Source organism: Oncorhynchus nerka, unplaced genomic scaffold (genome assembly GCF_034236695.1).
Source record: "Oncorhynchus nerka isolate Pitt River unplaced genomic scaffold, Oner_Uvic_2.0 unplaced_scaffold_1202, whole genome shotgun sequence".
NCBI lineage: Eukaryota > Metazoa > Chordata > Actinopteri > Salmoniformes > Salmonidae > Oncorhynchus > Oncorhynchus nerka.
Window position 1 is genome coordinate 31,651 of NW_027040130.1, and position 21,405 is coordinate 53,055.

The 21,405-nt window shown below is 47.2% G+C and overlaps 1 protein-coding gene across 1 annotated transcript in view; it reads right to left on the reverse strand.

The window, feature by feature from the left end:
- Nucleotides 1-1,578: 1,578 nt before the first annotated feature.
- LOC135569099 (DNA polymerase theta-like) overlaps nucleotides 1,579-21,405 on the reverse strand; it is a gene marked incomplete at its 3' end in the record, with an annotated part of 21,444 nt that continues 1,617 nt past the window's right edge. Inside the window, 13 exon segments of the mRNA XM_065015946.1 lie at nucleotides 1,579-1,609; nucleotides 1,746-1,840; nucleotides 6,004-6,125; nucleotides 6,678-6,789; nucleotides 7,400-7,501; nucleotides 7,859-7,941; nucleotides 11,586-11,683; nucleotides 14,637-14,748; nucleotides 18,949-19,123; nucleotides 19,226-19,299; nucleotides 19,302-19,353; nucleotides 19,789-19,982; nucleotides 20,208-20,403. Coding sequence (XP_064872018.1) covers nucleotides 1,579-1,609; nucleotides 1,746-1,840; nucleotides 6,004-6,125; nucleotides 6,678-6,789; nucleotides 7,400-7,501; nucleotides 7,859-7,941; nucleotides 11,586-11,683; nucleotides 14,637-14,748; nucleotides 18,949-19,123; nucleotides 19,226-19,299; nucleotides 19,302-19,353; nucleotides 19,789-19,982; nucleotides 20,208-20,403 — 1,446 coding nt within the window.

Sequence of the window (21,405 nt, forward strand, 5' to 3'; positions counted from 1 at the left end):
GTGTGTTGGTGTGAGAGGGAGCAGTAGGGTAGGTGTGTGTGTTACCTGTGTGTTGGTGTGAGAGGAGCAGTAGGGTAGGTGTGTGTTACCTGTGTGTTGGTGTGAGAGGGGAGCAGTAGGGTAGGTGTTACCTGTGTGTTGGTGTGAGAGGGGAGCAGCAGGGTAGGTGTTACCTGTGTGTTGGTGTGAGAGGGGAGCAGTAGGGTAGGTGTTACCTGTGTGTTGGTGTGAGAGGGGAGCAGCAGGGTAGGTGTTACCTGTGTGTTGGTGTGAGAGAGGAGCAGCAGGGTAGGTGTTACCTGTGTGTTGGTGTGAGAGGGGAGCAGTAGGGTAGGTGTGTGTGTTACCTGTGTGTTGGTGTGAGAGGGGAGCAGTAGGGTAGGTGTGTGTGTGTGTGTGTTACCTGTGTGTTGGTGTGAGAGGGGAGCAGTAGGGTAGGTGTTACCTGTGTGTTGGTGTGAGAGGGGAGCAGTAGGGTAGGTGTGTGTGTTACCTGTGTGTTGGTGTGAGAGGGGAGCAGTAGGGTAGGTGTGTGTGTTACCTGTGTGTTGGTGTGAGAGGGGAGCAGCAGGGTAGGTGTGTGTGTTACCTGTGTGTTGGTGTGAGAGGGGAGCAGTAGGGTAGGTGTGTGTGTTACCTGTGTGTTGGTGTGAGAAGGGAGCAGTAGGGTAGGTGTTACCTGTGTGTTGGTGTGAGAGGGGAGCAGTAGGGTAGGTGTGTGTGTTACCTGTGTGTTGGTGTGAGAGAGGAGCAGTAGGGTAGGTGTTACCTGTGTGTTGGTGTGAGAGGGGAGCAGTAGGGTAGGTGTGTGTGTTACCTGTGTGTTGGTGTGAGAGAGGAGCAGTAGGGTAGGTGTTACCTGTGTGTTGGTGTGAGAGAGGAGCAGTAGGGTAGGTGTTACCTGTGTGTTGGTGTGAGAAGGGAGCAGTAGGGTAGGTGTTACCTGTGTGTTGGTGTGAGGGGAGCAGTAGGGTAGGTGTGTGTGTTACCTGTGTGTTGGTGTGAGAGGAGCAGTAGGGTAGGTGTGTGTGTTACCTGTGTGTTGGTGTGAGAGGGAGCAGTAGGGTAGGTGTTACCTGTGTGTTGGTGTGAGAGGGGAGCAGTAGGGTAGGTGTGTGTGTTACCTGTGTGTTGGTGTGAGAGGGGAGCAGTAGGGTAGGTGTGTGTGTTACCTGTGTGTTGGTGTGAGAGGGGAGCAGCAGGGTAGGTGTGTGTGTTACCTGTGTGTTGGTGTGAGAGGGGAGCAGTAGGGTAGGTGTGTGTGTTACCTGTGTGTTGGTGTGAGAAGGGAGCAGTAGGGTAGGTGTTACCTGTGTGTTGGTGTGAGAGGGGAGCAGTAGGGTAGGTGTGTGTGTTACCTGTGTGTTGGTGTGAGAGAGGAGCAGTAGGGTAGGTGTTACCTGTGTGTTGGTGTGAGAGGGGAGCAGTAGGGTAGGTGTGTGTGTTACCTGTGTGTTGGTGTGAGAGAGGAGCAGTAGGGTAGGTGTTACCTGTGTGTTGGTGTGAGAGAGGAGCAGTAGGGTAGGTGTTACCTGTGTGTTGGTGTGAGAAGGGAGCAGTAGGGTAGGTGTTACCTGTGTGTTGGTGTGAGAGGGGAGCAGTAGGGTAGGTGTGTGTGTTACCTGTGTGTTGGTGTGAGAGGAGCAGTAGGGTAGGTGTGTGTGTGTTACCTGTGTGTTGGTGTGAGAGGGAGCAGTAGGGTAGGTGTTACCTGTGTGTTGGTGTGAGAGGGAGCAGTAGGGTAGGTGTCTCTAAGACATTGCTGGATGTTGACCGTAGCCAGCTTAACGATGTCAGCAGCTGACCCCTGGACTGTCGTGTTAACAGCCTGGCGCTCCGCCTGAAGAGGGGTTCACACACACAACTTATAGTTGGAGGCAGAAATGTACACGCACTCAGGTTGGAGTCATTAAAACTCGTTTTCAACCACTCCACAAATGTCTTGTTAACAAACTATAGTTTTGGCAAGTCGGTTAGGACATCTACTTTGTGCATGACACAAAAAAATTCCAACAATTGCTAAGAGACATATTATTTCATTTATAATTCACTGTATCACAATTCCAGTGGGGTCAGAAGTTTACATACACTAAGTTGACTGTGCCTTTAAGCAGCTTGGAAAATTCCAGAAAATGATGTCATGGCTTTAGAAGCTTCTTATAGGCTAATTGACATCATTTGAGTCAATTGGAGGTGAACCTGAAGATGTATTTCAAGGCCTACCTTCAAACTCAGTGCCTCTTCGCTTGGCATCATGGGAAAATCAAAAGAAATCAGAAAAAAAAAAATGTGTAGACCTCCACAAGTCTGGTTCATCCTTGGGAGCAATTTCCAGACGCCTGAAGGTACCACGTTCATCTGTACAAACAATAGTATGCAAGTATAAACACCATGGGACCACGCAGTCGTCATACCGCTCAGGAAGGAGACGCGTTCTGTCTCCTAGAGATGAACGTACTTTGGTGCAAATCAATCCCAGAACAACAGCAAAGGACCTTGTGAAGATGCTGGAGGAAACGGGTACAAAAGTATCTATATCCACAGTAAAACGAGTCCTATATCGACATAACCTGACCGCTCAGCATTGAAGAAGCCACTGCTCCAAAACCGCCATAAAAAAGCCAGACAACGGTTTGCAACTGCACATGGGGACATTGATTGTACGTTTTGGAGAAATGTCCTCTGGTCTGATGAAACAAAAATAGAACTGTTTGGCCATAATGACCATTGTCATGTTTGGAGGGAAAAGGGGGAGGCTTGCAAGCCGAAGAACACCATCCCAACTGTGAAGCACGGGGGTGGCAGCATCATGTTGTGGGGGTGCTTTGCTGCAGGAGGGACTGGTGCACTTCATAAAATAGATGACATCATGAGAAAGGAAAATTATGTGGATATATTGAAGCAACATCTCAAGACATCAGACAGGAAGTTAAAGCCTGGTCACAAATGGGTCGTCCAAATGGACAAGGACCCCAAGCATACTTCCAAAGATGTGGCAAAATGGCTTAAGGACAACAAAGTCAAGGTATTGGAGTGGCCATCACAAAGCCCTGACCTCAATCCTATAGAACATTTGTGGGCAGAACTGAAAAAGCCTGTGCGAGCAAGGAGGCCTACAAACTTGACTCAGTCACACCAGCTCTGTCAGGAGGGATGGGCCAAAATTCACCCAACTTATTGTGGGAAGCTTGTGAAAGGCTACCAGAAACATTTGACCCAAGTTAAACAATTTAAAGGCAATGCTACCAAATACTAATTGAGTGCATGTAAACTTCTGACCCACAGGGAATGTAATGAAAGAAATAAAAGCTGAAAGAAATAATTCTCTCTACTATTATTCTAACATTCTTAAAATAAAGTGGTGATCCTAACTGACAAGGTCAAATACTGTTCATCTGCCTCCCCTAAAGACCATTCTGGTGGGTAGCTGCTATAGACCACCAAGTGCTAACAGTCACTATCTGGATAACATGTACCGGTATTAAATGCTTGATAATGTGATATCAATAGAGATGAATGTTTCCTGGTGTGTGATGTTAGCTACCTGTTTCCTAGTGTGTGATGTTAGCTACCCGTTTCCTGGTGTGTGATGTTAGCTACCTGTTTCCTGGTGTTGGTGTGTGATGTTAGCTACCTGTTTCCTGGTGTGTGGTGTTAGCTACCTGTTTCCTGGTGTGTGATGTTAGCTACCTGTTTCCTGGTGTGTGATGTTAGCTACCTGTTTCCTGGTGTGTGATGTTAGCTACCTGTTTCCTGGTGTTGGTGTGTGATGTTAGCTACCTGTTTCCTGGTGTGTGATGTTAGCTACCTGTTTCCTGGTGTGTGATGTTAGCTACCTGTTTCCTGGTGTGTGATGTTAACTACCTGTTTCCTGGTGTGTGATGTTAGCTACCTGTTTCCTGGTGTGTGATGTTAGCTACCTGTTTCCTGGTGTTGGTCTGTGATGTTAGCTACCTGTTTCCTGGTGTGTGATGTTAACTACCTGTTTCCTGGTGTGTGATGTTAACTACCTGTTTCCTGGTGTGTGATGTTAGCTACCTGTTTCCTGGTGTGTGATGTTAGCTACCTGTTTCCTGGTGTGTGATGTTAGCTACCTGTATCCTGGTGTGTGATGTCAGCTACCTGTTTCCTGGTGTGTGATGTCAACTACCTGTTTCCTGGTGTGTGATGTCGGCTACCTGTATCCTGGTGTGTGATGTTAGCTACCTGTTTCCTGGTGTGTGATGTTCGCTACCTGTTTCCTGGTGTGTGATGTTAGCTACCTGTTTCCTGGTGTGTGATGTTAGCTACCTGTTTCCTGGTGTGTGATGTTAGCTACCTGTTTCCTGGTGTGTGATGTTAGCTACCTGTTTCCTGGTGTGTGATGTTTACCTGTTTCCTGGTGTGTGCTACCTGTTTCCTGGTGTGTGACCTGTTTCCTGGTGTGTGTTAGCTACCTGTTTCTGGTGTGTGATGTTAGCTACCTGTTTCCTGGTGTGTGATGTTAGCTACCTGTTTCCTGGTGTGTGATGTTAGCTACCTGTTTCCTGGTGTGTGATGTTAGCTACCTGTTTCCTGGTGTGTGATGTTAGCTACCTGTTTCCTGGTGTGTGATGTTAGCTACCTGTTTCCTGGTGTGTGATGTTAGCTACCTGTTTCCTGGTGTGTGATGTTAGCTACCTGTTTCCTGGTGTTGGTGTTAGCTACCTGTTTCCTGGTGTGTGATGTTAACTACCTGTTTCCTGGTGTGTGATGTTAGCTACCTGTTTCCTGGTGTGTGATGTTACCTACCTGTTTCCTGGTGTGTGATGTTAACTACCCTTTTCCTGGTGTTGGTGTGTGATGTTAACTACTCTTTTCCTGGTGTTGGTGTGTGATGTTAACTACCTGTTTCCTGGTGTGTGATGTTAGCTACCTGTTTCCTGGTGTGTGATGTTAGCTACCTGTTTCCTGGTGTGTGATGTTAGCTACCTGTTTCCTGGTGTTGGTGTGTGATGTTAGCTACCTGTTTCCTGGTGTGTGATGTTAGCTACCTGTTTCCTGGTGTGTGATGTTAGCTACCTGTTTCCTGGTGTGTGGTGTTAGCTACCTGTTTCCTGGTGTTGGTGTGTGATGTTAGCTACCTGTTTCCTGGTGTGTGATGTTAGCTACCTGTTTCCTGGTGTGTGGTGTTAGCTACCTGTTTCCTGGTGTGTGATGTTAGCTACCTGTTTCCTGGTGTTGGTGTGTGATGTTAGCTACCTGTTTCCTGGTGTGTGATGTTAGCTACCTGTTTCCTGGTGTGTGATGTTAGCTACCTGTTTCCTGGTGTGTGATGTTAGCTACCTGTTTCCTGGTGTGTGATGTTAGCTACCTGTTTCCTGGTGTGTGATGTTAGCTACCTGTTTCCTGGTGTGTGATGTTAGCTACCTGTTTCCTGGTGTTGGTGTGTGATGTTAACTACCTGTTTCCTGGTGTGTGATGTTAGCTACCTGTTTCCTGGTGTGTGATGTTAGCTACCTGTTTCCTGGTGTTATGTTAGCTACCTGTTTCCTGGTGTTGGTGTGTGATGTTGGCTACCTGTATCCTGGTGTGTGATGTTAGCTACCTGTTTCCTGGTGTGTGATGTTAGCTACCTGTTTCCTGGTGTTGGCTACCTGTATCCTGGTGTGTGATGTTAGCTACCTGTTTCCTGGTGATGGTGTGTGATGTTAGCTACCTGTTTCCTGGTGTGTGATGTTAGCTACCTGTTTCCTGGTGTGTGATGTTAGCTACCTGTTTCCTGGTGTGTGATGTTAGCTACCTGTTTCCTGGTGTTGGTGTGTGATGTTAGCTAACTGTTTCCTGGTGTGTGATGTTAGCTACCTGTTTCCTGGTGTGTGATGTTAGCTACCTGTTTCCTGGTGTGTGATGTTAGCTACCTGTTTCCTGGTGTTGGTGTGTGATGTTAACTACCTGTTTCCTGGTGTGTGATGTTAGCTACCTGTTTCCTGGTGTGTGATGTTAGCTACCTGTTTCCTGGTGTTGGTGTGTGATGTTAGCTACCTGTTTCCTGGTGTAGCCGTTGCTGTTGATGTTAGGTAGGTATCTCCTCCTCCCCAGTAGAGTCTGGACAAAACCCTTCTTCACACAGCTACGCACAGTCTCCTTCAGGAACCTATGGACACCTGGACAGACACACAGTAAATCACACTGTCTCCTTCAGGAACCTATGGACACCTGGACAGACACACAGTAAATCACACTGTCTCCTTCAGGAACCTATGGACACCTGGACAGACACACAGTAAATCACACTGTCTCCTTCAGGAACCTATGGACACCTGGACAGACACACAGTAAATCACACTGTCTCCTTCAGGAACCTATGGACACCTGGACAGACACACAGTAAATCACACTGTCTCCTTCAGGAACCTATGGACACCTGGACAGACACACAGTAAATCACACTGTCTCCTTCAGGAACCTATGGACACCTGGACAGACACACAGTAAATCACACTGTCTCCATTTTCATCAAGCAGAAAAGCTAATATACATAGAAGTATGTATGTTGCTGTAGTCACACACACACACTCTCACACACACACACACACTCACTCTCTCACACGCACACACACTCACACTCACACACTCTCTCACACACACACACACACTCTCTCACACACACACACACACACACTCACTCTCTCACATTCTCAGATCAGTGTGTGTACCTGTGTATCGGTCCTTGAAGCTCTCGATATAAGCACCTGCATCGTCCTCCTCGATCCCCATCTGCTCCCCCAGAGATTTGGCTCCCATCCCATAGATTATACCATAACATATCTACACACACACACACACACACAATATAATGAACAAACATCAAGTTGGAAACAAATGCAGTGCGTGTTACTACCCTAGCGGGGACATCTCCCAGATTCCCACAATGGCTGCTTTGGGGTTGGGTTTAATGGAAACAGGATGAATGCCCACAATGGCTGCTTTGGGGTTGGGTTGAATGGAAACAGGATGAATGCCCACAATGGCTGCTTTGGGGTTGGGTTTAATGGAAACAGGATGAATGCCCACAATGGCTGCTTTGGGGTTGGGTTTAATGGAAACAGGATGAATGCCCACAATGGCTGCTTTGGGGTTGGGTTTAATGGAAACAGGATGAATGCCCACAATGGCTGCTTTGGGGTTGGGTTTAATGGATATACATGTTAGGTCCCCACAAGGTAGAACACATGCTGTGTGTACCTGTTTAGCCTGTTGTCTCAGGGTGTCGTCTACAGTCTCCAGGTCAATGTTAGGTCCCCACAAGGTAGAACACGTGTACCTGTTTAGCCTGTTGTGTCAGGGTGTCGTCTACAGTCTCCAGGTCAATGTTGTGTACCTGTTTAGCCTGTTGTCTCAGGGTGTCGTCTACAGTCTCCAGGTCAATGTTGTGTACCTGTTTAGCCTGTTGTCTCAGGGTGTCGTCTACAGTCTCCAGGTCAATGTTCTTCCACTCAGCAGCGATACAGCGGAACACATCAGCTCCTCCATTCAACACCTGACACACGTTTGGACAAGGTCAGATGAAAGTAGTGTGTGTGTGTCCGTGTGTGTGTGTCTGTGTGTGTGTGTGTCTGTGTGTGTCCGTGTGTGTGTGTCTGTGTGTGTGTGTGTCCGTGTGTGTGTGTCCGTGTGTGTGTGTGTGTGTGTGTGTCCGTGTGTGTGTGTGTGTCCGTGTGTGTCCGTGTGTGTGTGTGTGTCCGTGTGTGTGTGTGTGTCCGTGTGTTTGTCCGTGTGTGTGTGTGTGTCCGTGTGTGTGTCCGTGTGTGTGTCCGTGTGTCCGTGTGTGTCCGTGTGTCCGTGTGTGTGTGTGTGTGTGTGTGTCCGTGTGTCCGTGTGTGTGTGTGTGTGTGACCTGTAGCAGACGTTTGTCCTTAGAGAGGTGAGCCAACACTCTGAGCTCCAACTGGGAATAATCTGCTGCTAATACCATCCCTCCTGGAGAGAGGAGAGAGAGGAGGTAAGGAGAGAGAGGAGAGGTAAGAGAGAGAGGGGGTGACAGGGAGGGGAGAGGGATGGATAGACAGAGGTAGGGGCAGAGTGGGGGAGAAAGAAAGAGAGAGGGAGCACGAGACAGAGGGAAGAGGGAGGAGGGAGAAAGAGAGAGGGGGGAGGGAGAAAGAGAGAGGGAGAGAGAATTTGGACAGCACGGGAGAGAGAAAAGCATACCAATTAGGATCTGGCAGAAAATACTTGAATCAGTCATAGAACCCATTGCCCTTTATGGTTGTGAGGTCTGGGGTCCGCTCACCAACCAAGACTTCACAAAATGGGACAAACACCAAATTGAGACTCTGCACGCAGAATTCTGCAAAAAATATCCTCAGTGTACAACGTAAAACACCAAATAATGCAGAGCAGAATTAGGCCGATACCCACTAATTATCAAAATCCAGAAAAGAGCCGTTAAATTCTACGACCACCTAAAAGGAAGCGATTCCCAAACCTTCCATGACAAAGCCATCACCTACAGAGAGATGAACCTGGAGAGTCCCCTCAGCAAGCTGGTCCTGGGGCTCTGTTCACAAACACACCCACAGAGCCCCAGAACAGCAACACAATTAGACCCAACGAAAACAAAAAGATAATTACTTGACACATTGGAAAGAATTAACCACAAAAACAGCACTCTGCCCACAAAATGAGGTGGAATCTGAGCTGCACCTCCTAACCTCCTGCCAAATATATGACCATATTAGAGACATATTTTCCTCAGATTACACAGATCCACAAAGAGATTGATAACAAACCCAACTTGTTTTGATAAACACCCATATCTACTGGGTGAAATTCCACAGTGTGCCATCACAGCAGCAAGATTTGTGACCTGTTGCCACGAGAAAAGGGCAACCATTGAAGAACAAACACCATTGTAAATACAACCCATAGTTATGTTGATTTATTTTCCCTTCTGTACTTTAACTATTTGCACATCATTACAACACTGTATACAGACATAATATAACATTTGAAATGTCTTTATTCTTTTGGAACTTCTGTGAGTGTCATGTTTAATGTTCATATTTTTTATACTTCTGTATATTATCTAGTTGCTTTGGCAAACATATGTTAAACATATGTTTCCCCTGACAATAAAGGCTTTTACTTGTTACATTTAATTGGGGGTGAAATGAGGAATAACACAAAGGTGCCTATGTGGCTCAGTCAGTAGAGCATGGAGCTTACCCATCAAGGGATGTGGGTTCAACTCCCGCTGGGGTTACCATTTGTCAAATGTATGACTGTTAATCACTTTGGATAAAAGCATCTGACACACACATGTAGGGTTGGATAGTGGGCCCTCTTGGCCCAAAGACTATTTACCATTGAGGTCTTTCACCATTTTGAAGTAGTCAACTGGATCACAGAAATATTGCAGCTATTCAATACAATACAACTTCAGGAATGACAGGGTGCTTCAAATAGGACGGACAGACAGACAGACAGACAGACAGACAGACAGACAGGCGGGCAAGCAGGTACCATTAGTATAGACTCTCTGTGGCCTGGCAGTAAGTGGTACCATTAGTATAGACTCTCTGTGGCCTGCCTGACATGGTACCATTAGTATAGACTCTCTGTGGCCTGTCTGACATGGTACCATTAGTATAGACTCTCTGTGGCCTGTCTGACATGGTACCATTAGTATAGACTCTCTGTGGCCTGTCTGACATGGTACCATTAGTATAGACTCTCTGTGGCCTGTCTGACATGGTACCATTAGTATAGACTCTCTGTGGCCTGTCTGACATGGTACCATTAGTATAGACTCTCTGTGGCCTGTCTGACATGGTACCATTAGTATAGACTCTCTGTGGCCTGTCTGACATGGTACCATTAGTATAGACTCTCTGTGGCCTGTCTGACATGGTACCATTAGTATAGACTCTCTGTGGCCTGTCTGACATGGTACCATTAGTATAGACTCTCTGTGGCCTGTCTGACATGGTACCATTAGTATAGACTCTCTGGGCCTGTCTGACATGGTACCATTAGTATAGACTCTCTGTGGCCTGTCTGACATGGTACCATTAGTATAGACTCTCTGTGGCCTGTCTGACATGGTACCATTAGTATAGACTCTCTGTGGCCTGCCTGACATGGTACCATTAGTATAGACTCTCTGTGGCCTGGCAGTAAGTGGTACCATTAGTATAGTCTCTCTGTGGCCTGTCTGACATGGTACCATTAGTATAGACTCTCTGTGGCCTGCCTGACATGGTACCATTAGTATAGACTCTCTGTGGCCTGTCTGACATGGTACCATTAGTATAGACTCTCTGTGGCCTGGCAGTAAGTGGTCTGACATGGTACCATTAGTATAGACTCTCTGTGGCCTGTCTGACATGGTACCATTAGTATAGACTCTCTGTGGCCTGTCTGACATGGTACCATTAGTATAGACTCTCTGTGGCCTGGCAGTAAGCGGTCTGACATGGTACCATTAGTATAGACTCTCTGTGGCCTGTCTGACATGGTACCATTAGTATAGACTCTCTGTGGCCTGGCAGTAAGCGGTCTGACATGGTACCATTAGTATAGACTCTCTGTGGCCTGCCTGACATGGTACCATTAGTATAGACTCTCTGTGGCCTGCCTGACATGGTACCATTAGTATAGACTCTCTGTGGCCTGCCTGACATGGTACCATTAGTATAGACTCTCTGTGGCCTGGCAGTAAGTGGTACCATTAGTATAGACTCTCTGTGGCCTGTCTGACATGGTACCATTAGTATAGACTCTCTGTGGCCTGTCTGACATGGTACCATTAGTATAGACTCTCTGTGGCCTGTCTGACATGGTACCATTAGTATAGACTCTCTGTGGCCTGTCTGACATGGTACCATTAGTATAGACTCTCTGTGGCCTGCCTGACATGGTACCATTAGTATAGACTCTCTGTGGCCTGGCAGTAAGTGGTACCATTAGTATAGTCTCTCTGTGGCCTGTCTGACATGGTACCATTAGTATAGACTCTCTGTGGCCTGCCTGACATGGTACCATTAGTATAGACTCTCTGTGGCCTGTCTGACATGGTACCATTAGTATAGACTCTCTGTGGCCTGGCAGTAAGTGGTCTGACATGGTACCATTAGTATAGACTCTCTGTGGCCTGTCTGACATGGTACCATTAGTATAGACTCTCTGTGGCCTGTCTGACATGGTACCATTAGTATAGACTCTCTGTGGCCTGGCAGTAAGCGGTCTGACATGGTACCATTAGTATAGACTCTCTGTGGCCTGTCTGACATGGTACCATTAGTATAGACTCTCTGTGGCCTGGCAGTAAGCGGTCTGACATGGTACCATTAGTATAGACTCTCTGTGGCCTGCCTGACATGGTACCATTAGTATAGACTCTCTGTGGCCTGCCTGACATGGTACCATTAGTATAGACTCTCTGTGGCCTGCCTGACATGGTAGGTGGAGGAGTTACCTGTGAAAGGTGTTAGGTGGAGAATTTACCTGTGAAAGGTGTTAGGTGGAGGAGTTACCTGTGAAAGGTGTTAGGTGGAGGAGTTACCTGTGAAAGGTGTTAGGTGGAGGAGTTACCTGTGAAAGGTGTTAGGTGGAGGAGTTACCTGTGAAAGGTACAAAGGCGTGTCTCATGCTGACGGAGAAGGCCACGGCCCCTTCAGGAGGAGGAGCTGGAAGTCTGATCAGCCTGGAACGGCCCTGACTGAGAAGGAAGAACATCATGACCTTATTCTGATTGTTTTTAAGCACCCAGGCCTACAGTCGGGAGGCCTGGAATATGAGCAGCAGAAAATACCAAACAGGTGATTGTTGAGCTGTTAGTGAGCAAACAAATACACTTGTGGGTAAACCGTTTGGCTAGGCCTACTGAAAAGAGGAGAATCTCATCGGTCCGTAGCTACCAAAGCTATTTCTCAACTCCCAAAATTTTGCCAACAGCACCATTTTAGCCTACAGCCGGAGTATCTTGTATTGAGCCTGAGTGGACATATCATTGGGTGAGTCAGTGAGTGGACATATCATTGGGTGAGTCAGTGAGTGGACATATCATTGGGTGAGTCAGTGAGTGGACATATCATTGGGTGAGTCAGTGAGTGGACATATCATTGGGTGAGTCAGTGAGTGGACATATCATTGGGTGAGTCAGTGAGTGGACATATCATTGGGTGAGTCAGAGTGGACATATCATTGGGTGAGTCAGAGTGGACATATCATTGGGTGAGTCAGAGTGGACATATCATTGGGTGAGTCAGTGAGTGGACATATCATTGGGTGAGTCAGTGAGTGGACATATCATTAGGTGAGTCAGTGAGTGGACATATCATTGGGTGAGTCAGTGAGTGGACATATCATTGGGTGAGTCAGTGAGTGGACATATCATTGGGTGAGTCAGTGAGTGGACATATCATTGGGTGAGTCAGTGAGTGGACATATCATTGGGTGAGTCAGTGAGTGGACATATCATTGGGTGAGTCAGAGTGGACATATCATTGGGTGAGTCAGAGTGGACATATCATTGGGTGAGTCAGAGTGGACATATCATTGGGTGAGTCAGTGAGTGGACATATCATTGGGTGAGTCAGTGAGTGGACATATCATTGGGTGAGTCAGTGAGTGGACATATCATTGGGTGAGTCAGAGTGGACATATCATTGGGTGAGTCAGAGTGGACATATCATTGGGTGAGTCAGTGAGTGGACATATCATTGGGTGAGTCAGTGAGTGGACATATCATTGGGTGAGTCAGTGAGTGGACATATCATTGGGTGAGTCAGTGAGTGGACATATCATTGGGTGAGTCAGAGTGGACATATCATTGGGTGAGTCAGAGTGGACATATCATTGGGTGAGTCAGAGTGGACATATCATTGGGTGAGTCAGTGAGTGGACATATCATTGGGTGAGTCAGTGAGTGGACATATCATTGGGTGAGTCAGTGAGTGGACATATCATTGGGTGAGTCAGTGAGTGGACATATCATTGGGTGAGTCAGTGAGTGGACATATCATTGGGTGAGTCAGTGAGTGGACATATCATTGGGTGAGTCAGTGAGTGGACATATCATTGGGTGAGTCAGTGAGTGGACACCCAAAAGTACTCGTTACATTTTGAATGCTTAGGACAGGAAAATGGGCCAATTTGCGCACTTGGTTATCCCTACTGCCTCTGATCTGTCGGACTCAATAAACAGAAATGCAGCGTTTGTAAATGATGTCTGAGTGTTGGAGTGTTCCCCTGGCTATCTGTAATGATGTCTGAGTGTTATTGTGTTCCCCTGGCCATCTGTAAATGATGTCTGAGTGTTGGGGTGTTTCCCTGGCTATCTGTAATGATGTCTGAGTGTTGGAGTGTACCCCTGGCTATCTGTAATGATGTCTGAGTGTTGGAGTGTTCCCCTGGCTATCTGTAATGATGTCTGAGTGTTATTGTGTTCCCCTGGCCATCTGTAAATGATGTCTGAGTGTTGGAGTGTGCCCCTGGCTATCTGTAATGATGTCTGAGTGTTGGAGTGTTCCCCTGGCTATCTGTAATGATGTCTGAGTGTTGGAGTGTTCCCCTGGCTGTCTGTATTGATGTCTGAGTGTTGGAGTGTTCCCCTGGCTATCTGTAATGATGTCTGAGTGTTGGAGTGTTCCCCTGGCTATCTGTAATGATGTCTGGGTGTTGGGGTGTTTCCCTGGCTATCTGTAATGATGTCTGAGTGTTGGAGTGTTCCCCTGGCTATCTGTAATGATGTCTGAGTGTTGGAGTGCCCCTGGCTATCCTTAATGATATCTGAGTGTTGGAGTGTTCCCCTGGCTATCTGTAATGATGTCTGAGTGTTGGAGTGTTCCCCTGGCTATCTGTAATGATGTCTGAGTGTTGGAGTGCCCCTGGCTATCCTTAATGATATCTGAGTGTTGGAGTGTTCCCCTGGCTATCTGTAATGATGTCTGAGTGTTGGAGTGTTCCCCTGGCTATCTGTAAAGATGTCTGAGTGTTGGAGTGTTCCCCTGGCTATCTGTAATGATGTCTGAGTTTTGGAGTGTTCCCCTGGCTATCTGTACATTTTAAAACAAGAAAATGGTGCGGTCTGCTTTGCTTAATATCAGGAATTTGAAATTATTTATACTTTTACTTTTGATAGTTAAATATATTTTATCAATTACATTTACTTTAGATACTTAAATATATTTAGAACCAAATACTTTCTGACTTTTCCTGAAGTAGTATTTTACTGGGTGACTTTTACTTCAGTAACTTTCTATGAAGGTATCTTTACTTTTACTACAGTATGACTATTGGGTACTTTTCCCACCCCTGCTAATGGGTTACGTACCCAATACATATGGTTATTCCCACCCGTGCTAATGGGTTACGTACCCAATACATATGGTTATTCCCACCACTACTAATGGGTTACGTACCCAATACATATGGTTATTCCCACCCCTGCTAATGGGTTACGTACCCAATACATATGGTTATTCCCACCACTACTAATGGGTTACGTACCCAATACATATGGTTATTCCCACCCAGTCCGGCGGCCATCTTGTCAAGGTTAGGATTAGTAGTTATAGATAGTTTAACAGTATAATAAATAGTTATTCCCACCCAGTCCGGCATCCATCTTGTCAAGGTTAGGGTTAGTAGTTATAAATAGTTATTCCAACCCTGTCCGGCGTCCATCTTGTGAGGGCGGGCTCTCCTCCACCACAGAGGCCATCTGGATCTCAAAGTCCTTCGGAACGTTCTGGATGTTTGGCTCTGTGAAGCTCACTCTGCCTGACACGCAGACAGACACGCAGACAGACACGCAGACACGCAGACAGACACGCAGACAGACACGCAGACAGACACGCAGACAGACACAAGCAGACAGACACAAGCAGACAGACACGCAGACAGACACGCAGAACGCAGACAGACACGCAGACAGACACGCAGAACGCAGACAGACACGCAGACAGACACGCAGACAGACACAAGCAGACAGACACAAGCAGACAGACACAAGCAGACAGACACGCAGACAGACACACGCAGACAGACACGCAGACAGACACGCAGACAGACACAAGCAGACAGACACAAGCAGACAGACACGCAGACAGACGTATAAATGATGTGTCTACATTACATTGTAGTCATCCATCAGTACATTCATCTCCAGATAGCTAGGTGGACCAGTCATAGTCAGTACATTCATCTCCAGATAGCTAGGTGGACCAGTCATAGTCAGTACATTCATCTCCAGATAGCTAGGTGGACCAGTCATCCATCAGTACATTCATCTCCAGATAGCTAGGTGGACCAGTCATAGTCAGTACATTCATCTTCAGATAGCTACGTGGACCAGTCATAGTCAGGACATTCATCTCCAGATAGCTAGGTGGACCAGTCATAGTCAGTACATTCATCTCCAGATAGCTAGGTGGACCAGTCATCCATCAGTACATTCATCTCCAGATAGCTAGGTGGACCAGTCATAGTCAGTACATTCATCTCCAAATAGCTAGGTGGACCAGTCATAGTAAGGACATTCATCTTCAGATAGCTAGGTGGACCAGTCATAGTCAGGACATTCATCTCCAGATAGCTAGGTGGACCAGTCATAGTCAGTACATTCATCTCCAAATAGCTAGGTGGACCAGTCATAGTCAGTACATTCATCTCCAGATAGCTAGGTGGACCAGTCATAGTCAGTACATTCATCTCCAGATAGCTAGGTGGACCAGTCATAGTCAGGACATTCATCTTCAGATAGCTACGTGGACCAGTCATAGTCAGTACATTCATCTCCAGATAGCTAGGTGGACCAGTCATAGTCAGGACATTCATCTCCAGATAGCTAGGTGGACCAGTCATAGTCAGTACATTCATCTTCAGATAGCTAGGTGGACCATTCATAGTCAGGAAATTCATCTCCAGATAGATTACCTGTAGCAGTGTGTGTGTTACCTGTAGCAGTGTGTGTGTTACCTGTAGCAGTGTGTGTTACCTGTAGCAGTGTGTGTTACCTGTAGCAGTGTGTGTGTGTGTTACCTGTAGCAGTGTGTGTGTGTGTTACCTGTAGCAGTGTGTGTTACCTGTAGCAGTGTGTGTTACCTGTAGCAGTGTGTGTTACCTGTAGCAGTGTGTGTGTGTTACCTGTAGCAGTGTGTGTGTGTTACCTGTAGCAGTGTGTGTGTGTTACCTGTAGCAGTGTGTGTGTGTTACCTGTAGCAGTGTGTGTGTGTTACCTGTAGCAGTGTGTGTGTGTTACCTGTAGCAGTGTGTGTGTTACCTGTAGCAGTGTGTGTGTTACCTGTAGCAGTGTGTGTGTGTTACCTGTAGCAGTGTGTGTGTGTTACCTGTAGCAGTGTGTGTTACCTGTAGCAGTGTGTGTGTGTGTGTTACCTGTAGCAGTGTGTGTGTGTTACCTGTAGCAGTGTGTGTGTGTTACCTGTAGCAGTGTGTGTGTGTTACCTGTAGCAGTGTGTGTGTGTGTTACCTGTAGCAGTGTGTGTGTGTGTGTGTGTTACCTGTAGCAGTGTGTGTGTGTGTTACCTGTAGCAGTGTGTGTGTGTGTTACCTGTAGCAGTGTGTGTGTGTGTTACCTGTAGCAGTGTGTGTGTGTGTTACCTGTAGCAGTGTGTGTGTTACCTGTAGCAGTGTGTGTTACCTGTAGCAGTGTGTGTTACCTGTAGCAGTGTGTGTTACCTGTAGCAGTGTGTGTGTGTTACCTGTAGCAGTGTGTGTGTGTTACCTGTAGCAGTGTGTGTGTGTTACCTGTAGCAGTGTGTGTTACCTGTAGCAGTGTGTGTTACCTGTAGCAGTGTGTGTTACCTGTAGCAGTGTGTGTTACCTGTAGCAGTGTGTGTTACCTGTAGCAGTGTGTGTGTGTTACCTGTAGCAGTGTGTGTGTGTTACCTGTAGCAGTGTGTGTGTGTTACCTGTAGCAGTGTGTGTGTGTTACCTGTAGCAGTGTGTGTTACCTGTAGCAGTGTGTGTTACCTGTAGCAGTGTGTGTGTTACCTGTAGCAGTGTGTGTTACCTGTAGCAGTGTGTGTTACCTGTAGCAGTGTGTGTGTTACCTGTAGCAGTGTGCTGTAGCAGTGTGTGTGTGTGTGTGTGTTACCTGTAGCAGTGTGTGTGTGTTACCTGTAGCAGTGTGTGTTACCTGTAGCAGTGTGTGTTACCTGTAGCAGTGTGTGTTACCTGTAGCAGTGTGTGTTACCTGTAGCAGTGTGTGTGTTACCTGTAGCAGTGTGTGTGTTACCTGTAGCAGTGTGTGTGTTACCTGTAGCAGTGTGTGTTACCTGTAGCAGTGTGTGTTACCTGTAGCAGTGTGTGTGTTACCTGTAGCAGTGTGTATTACCTGTAGCGGTGTGTGTGTTACCTGTAGCAGTGTGCTGTAGCAGTGTGTGTTACCTGTAGCAGTGTGTGTGTTACCTGTAGCAGTGTGTGTTACCTGTAGCAGTGTGCTGTAGCAGTGTGTGTGTGTGTGTGTGTGTGTGTTACCTGTAGCAGTGTGTGTGTGTTACCTGTAGCAGTGTGTGTGTGTTACCTGTAGCAGTGTGTGTGTGTTACCTGTAGCAGTGTGTGTGTGTTACCTGTAGCAGTGTGTGTGTGTTACCTGTAGCAGTGTGTGTGTTACCTGTAGCAGTGTGTGTGTGTTACCTGTAGCAGTGTGTGTGTGTTACCTGTAGCAGTGTGTGTGTGTGTGTGTGTTACCTGTAGCAGTGTGTGTGTGTGTGTGTGTTACCTGTAGCAGTGTGTGTGTGTGTGTGTTACCTGTAGCAGTGTGTGTGTTACCTGTAGCAGTGTGTGTGTGTTACCTGTAGCAGTGTGTGTGTGTTACCTGTAGCAGTGTGTGTTACCTGTAGCAGTGTGTGTGTTACCTGTAGCAGTGTGTGTGTGTTACCTGTAGCAGTGTGTGTGTGTGTTACCTGTAGCAGTGTGTGTGTTACCTGTAGCAGTGTGTGTGTTACCTGTAGCAGTGTGTGTGTTACCTGTAGCAGTGTGTGTGTTACCTGTAGCAGTGTGTGTGTTACCTGTAGCAGTGTGTGTGTGTGTTACCTGTAGCAGTGTGTGTGTGTGTTACCTGTAGCAGTGTGTGTTACCTGTAGCAGTGTGTGTGTTACCTGTAGCAGTGTGTGTGTTACCTGTAGCAGTGTGTGTGTGTGTTACCTGTAGTAGTGTGTGTTACCTGTAGCAGTGTGTGTGTTACCTGTAGCAGTGTGTTTGTTACCTGTAGCAGTGTGTGTGTTACCTGTAGCAGTGTGTGTGTTACCTGTAGCAGTGTGTGTTACCTGTAGCAGTGTGTGTGTTACCTGTAGCAGTGTGTGTGTGTTACCTGTAGCAGTGTGTGTTACCTGTAGCAGTGTGTGTGTGTGTGTTACCTGTAGCAGTGTGTGTGTGTGTGTTACCTGTAGCAGTGTGTGTGTGTGTGTTACCTGTAGCAGTGTGTGTGTGTGTGTGTGTGTGTGTGTGTGTTACCTGTAGCAGTGTGTGTGTGTGTGTTACCTGTAGCAGTGTGTGTGTGTGTGTGTTACCTGTAGCAGTGTGTGTGTGTGTGTGTTACCTGTAGCAGTGTGTGTTACCTGTAGCAGTGTGTGTGTGTGTGTTACCTGTAGCAGTGTGTGTGTTACCTGTAGCAGTGTGTGTTACCTGTAGCAGTGTGTGTTACCTGTAGCAGTGTGTGTTACCTGTAGCAGTGTGTGTTACCTGTAGCAGTGTGTGTTACCTGTAGCAGTGTGTGTTACCTGTAGCAGTGTGTGTTACCTGTAGCAGTGTGTGTGTTACCTGTAGCAGTGTGTGTGTTACCTGTAGCAGTGTGTGTGTTACCTGTAGCAGTGTGTGTGTTACCTGTAGCAGTGTGTGTTACCTGTAGCAGTGTGTGTGTTACCTGTAGCAGTGTGTGTTACCTGTAGCAGTGTGTGTTACCTGTAGCAGTGTGTGTTACCTGTAGCAGTGTGTGTTACCTGTAGCAGTGTGTGTTACCTGTAGCAGTGTGTGTCTGGGAGACTGGATGTATTCTATCCATAACCAGCAGGGGGTGATGTTGTTTCTCTCTCTGCAGGGGAAACACCACCGTTGTCAAGGCGTTGGTGATCCTCCTCCACTCCAGAATCACCCCCGGCAACGGGTGGAGGGAACTGAGCTTCTCCAGGATGTCCTGATGATGTCACCTTTTATTCACATATGATGTCACAGAGCAGGACCAATAACTTCACTGTGTGTGTGTGTGTGTCTGTGTGTGTGTCTGTGTGTGTGTTACCTTGGTGGTACTGAACGGTTTCCCCAACCCGGCACGTCCTGTTCCTCTCCTGCTGTACCCCAGGGTCTTCTTACCCCTCCCCCACTCAAATCACAGCTGGGAGGCAGGTGCAGCTCACGGAACAACACCTGACACACACACACAGACACCCACACACACACCCACACCCACACAGACACCCACACACACACACAGACACCCACACAGACACCCACACACACACACCCAGACACCCACACACACACACCCAGACACCCACACACACACACACACACAGACACCCACACAGACACACACACACAGAGACGCACGTCAACAACAGAGTAGGAGGAACAGACAGACATGATGATGCAGAACCTTAGAACAATACTTGAGATGCTGTGGTAACCTTGGCGATACCCTGAACACCTAGTCAAGACCATGGCGACACCCTGAACACCTAGTCAAGACCTTGGCGATACCCTGAACACCTAGTGTAGACCTTGGTGATAGTTACAACAAATAAACAACAAATATATGAAATATTTTGGGGAAGCCCTAGAACCCCCACTCCCCCTCCCTACCTGTGCCACATCCTCGGTGCTAGTCAGAGAGAAGTTGTGTCCAGCAAGGCTGTAGGCCTGTGTCTCCAGAGCTGACAGCTTGGCCTGCATCACGTGTTTCTGCCTGTCACATTCCTCCCAGCTGAAGCCAATCCCATTCAGCTCTAGCAGCGCCAGGCACACCTGGGAACGCATCTCCACACTGCGGAACACATCTACATACACACAGAGGACAGACACCCCAGAGAGAGACAGAGAGAGAGAGAGAGAGAGAGAGAGAGAGAGAGAGAGAGAGAGACGGACAGAGTGAGAGAAACAGAGAGAGAGGAGAGGAGACAGAGAGAAAGGAGACCGAGAGGAGACAGAGGGACAGAACAGAAACAGAATGATCAAAAACTGAGACGTAGGGTAGAAGTCCGGCTGTCAGATGTGTTCCTTACCTATGAGTCCATCTTTCTCCAGCAGGGTAGTGAGGTGACCCATGGTGCTGTGTATTAGCACGCTGTCTATGGCTGCTCGTAGGCGAGGGGAGTGTGTGTGTCCATCCAGCAACGGTAGTTCTGAGGGACAGTAGCAGGTGACCATGTTGGTCAGAGTTCTCTCCTCACTACCCGGGTCCAACAGCCAAGACGCCACCTAAACTCACACAGACACACACAGATAGACAGACACACACAGATAGACAGACACACACAGACAGACAGACAGACAGACAGACAGACAGACAGACAGACACACACACACACACACAGACAGATACAGACACACACACAGACGGACGATAGACACACACACACAGATAGATAGACACACACACACACACACACACACACACACACACACACACACACACACACACACACACACAGATAGATAGACACACACACACACACACACAGATAGACACACACACACAGATACAGACACACACACAGACAGATATAGACACACACACAGACAGACGATAGACACACACACAGACAGACGATAGACACACACAGATAGACAGACACACACACACAGACAGACACACACACACAGACGATAGACACACACACAGACAGACACACACACAGATACAGACACACACACAGACGATAGACACAGATAGATAGACACACACACACAGACGATAGACACACACACAGATAGATAGACACACACACACAGATAGATAGACACACACACACACACAGACGATAGACACAGATAGATAGACACACACACACAGACGATAGACACAGATAGACAGACACACACACACAGACGATAGACACAGATAGACAGACACACACACACAGACGATAGACACAGATAGACAGACACACACAGTTAGATAAAACTCCACCTACACAGCTTGAATATAAATGTCTGTGTCTGTGTGTGTGTGTGTATATATATCTGTGTGTGTGTGTGTATCTGTGTGTGTGTGTGTGTGTGTATCTGTGTGTGTGTGTGTGTGTGTGTGTGTGTGTATCTGTGTGTGTGTCTGTCTGTATCTGTGTGTGTGTGTGTCTGTATCTGTGTGTGTGTGTGTATATCTGTGTGTGTGTGTATGTGTATCTGTGTGTGTGTGTGTGTATCTGTGTGTGTGTGTGTGTGTGTGTGTGTGTATCTGTGTGTCTGTATCTGTGTGTG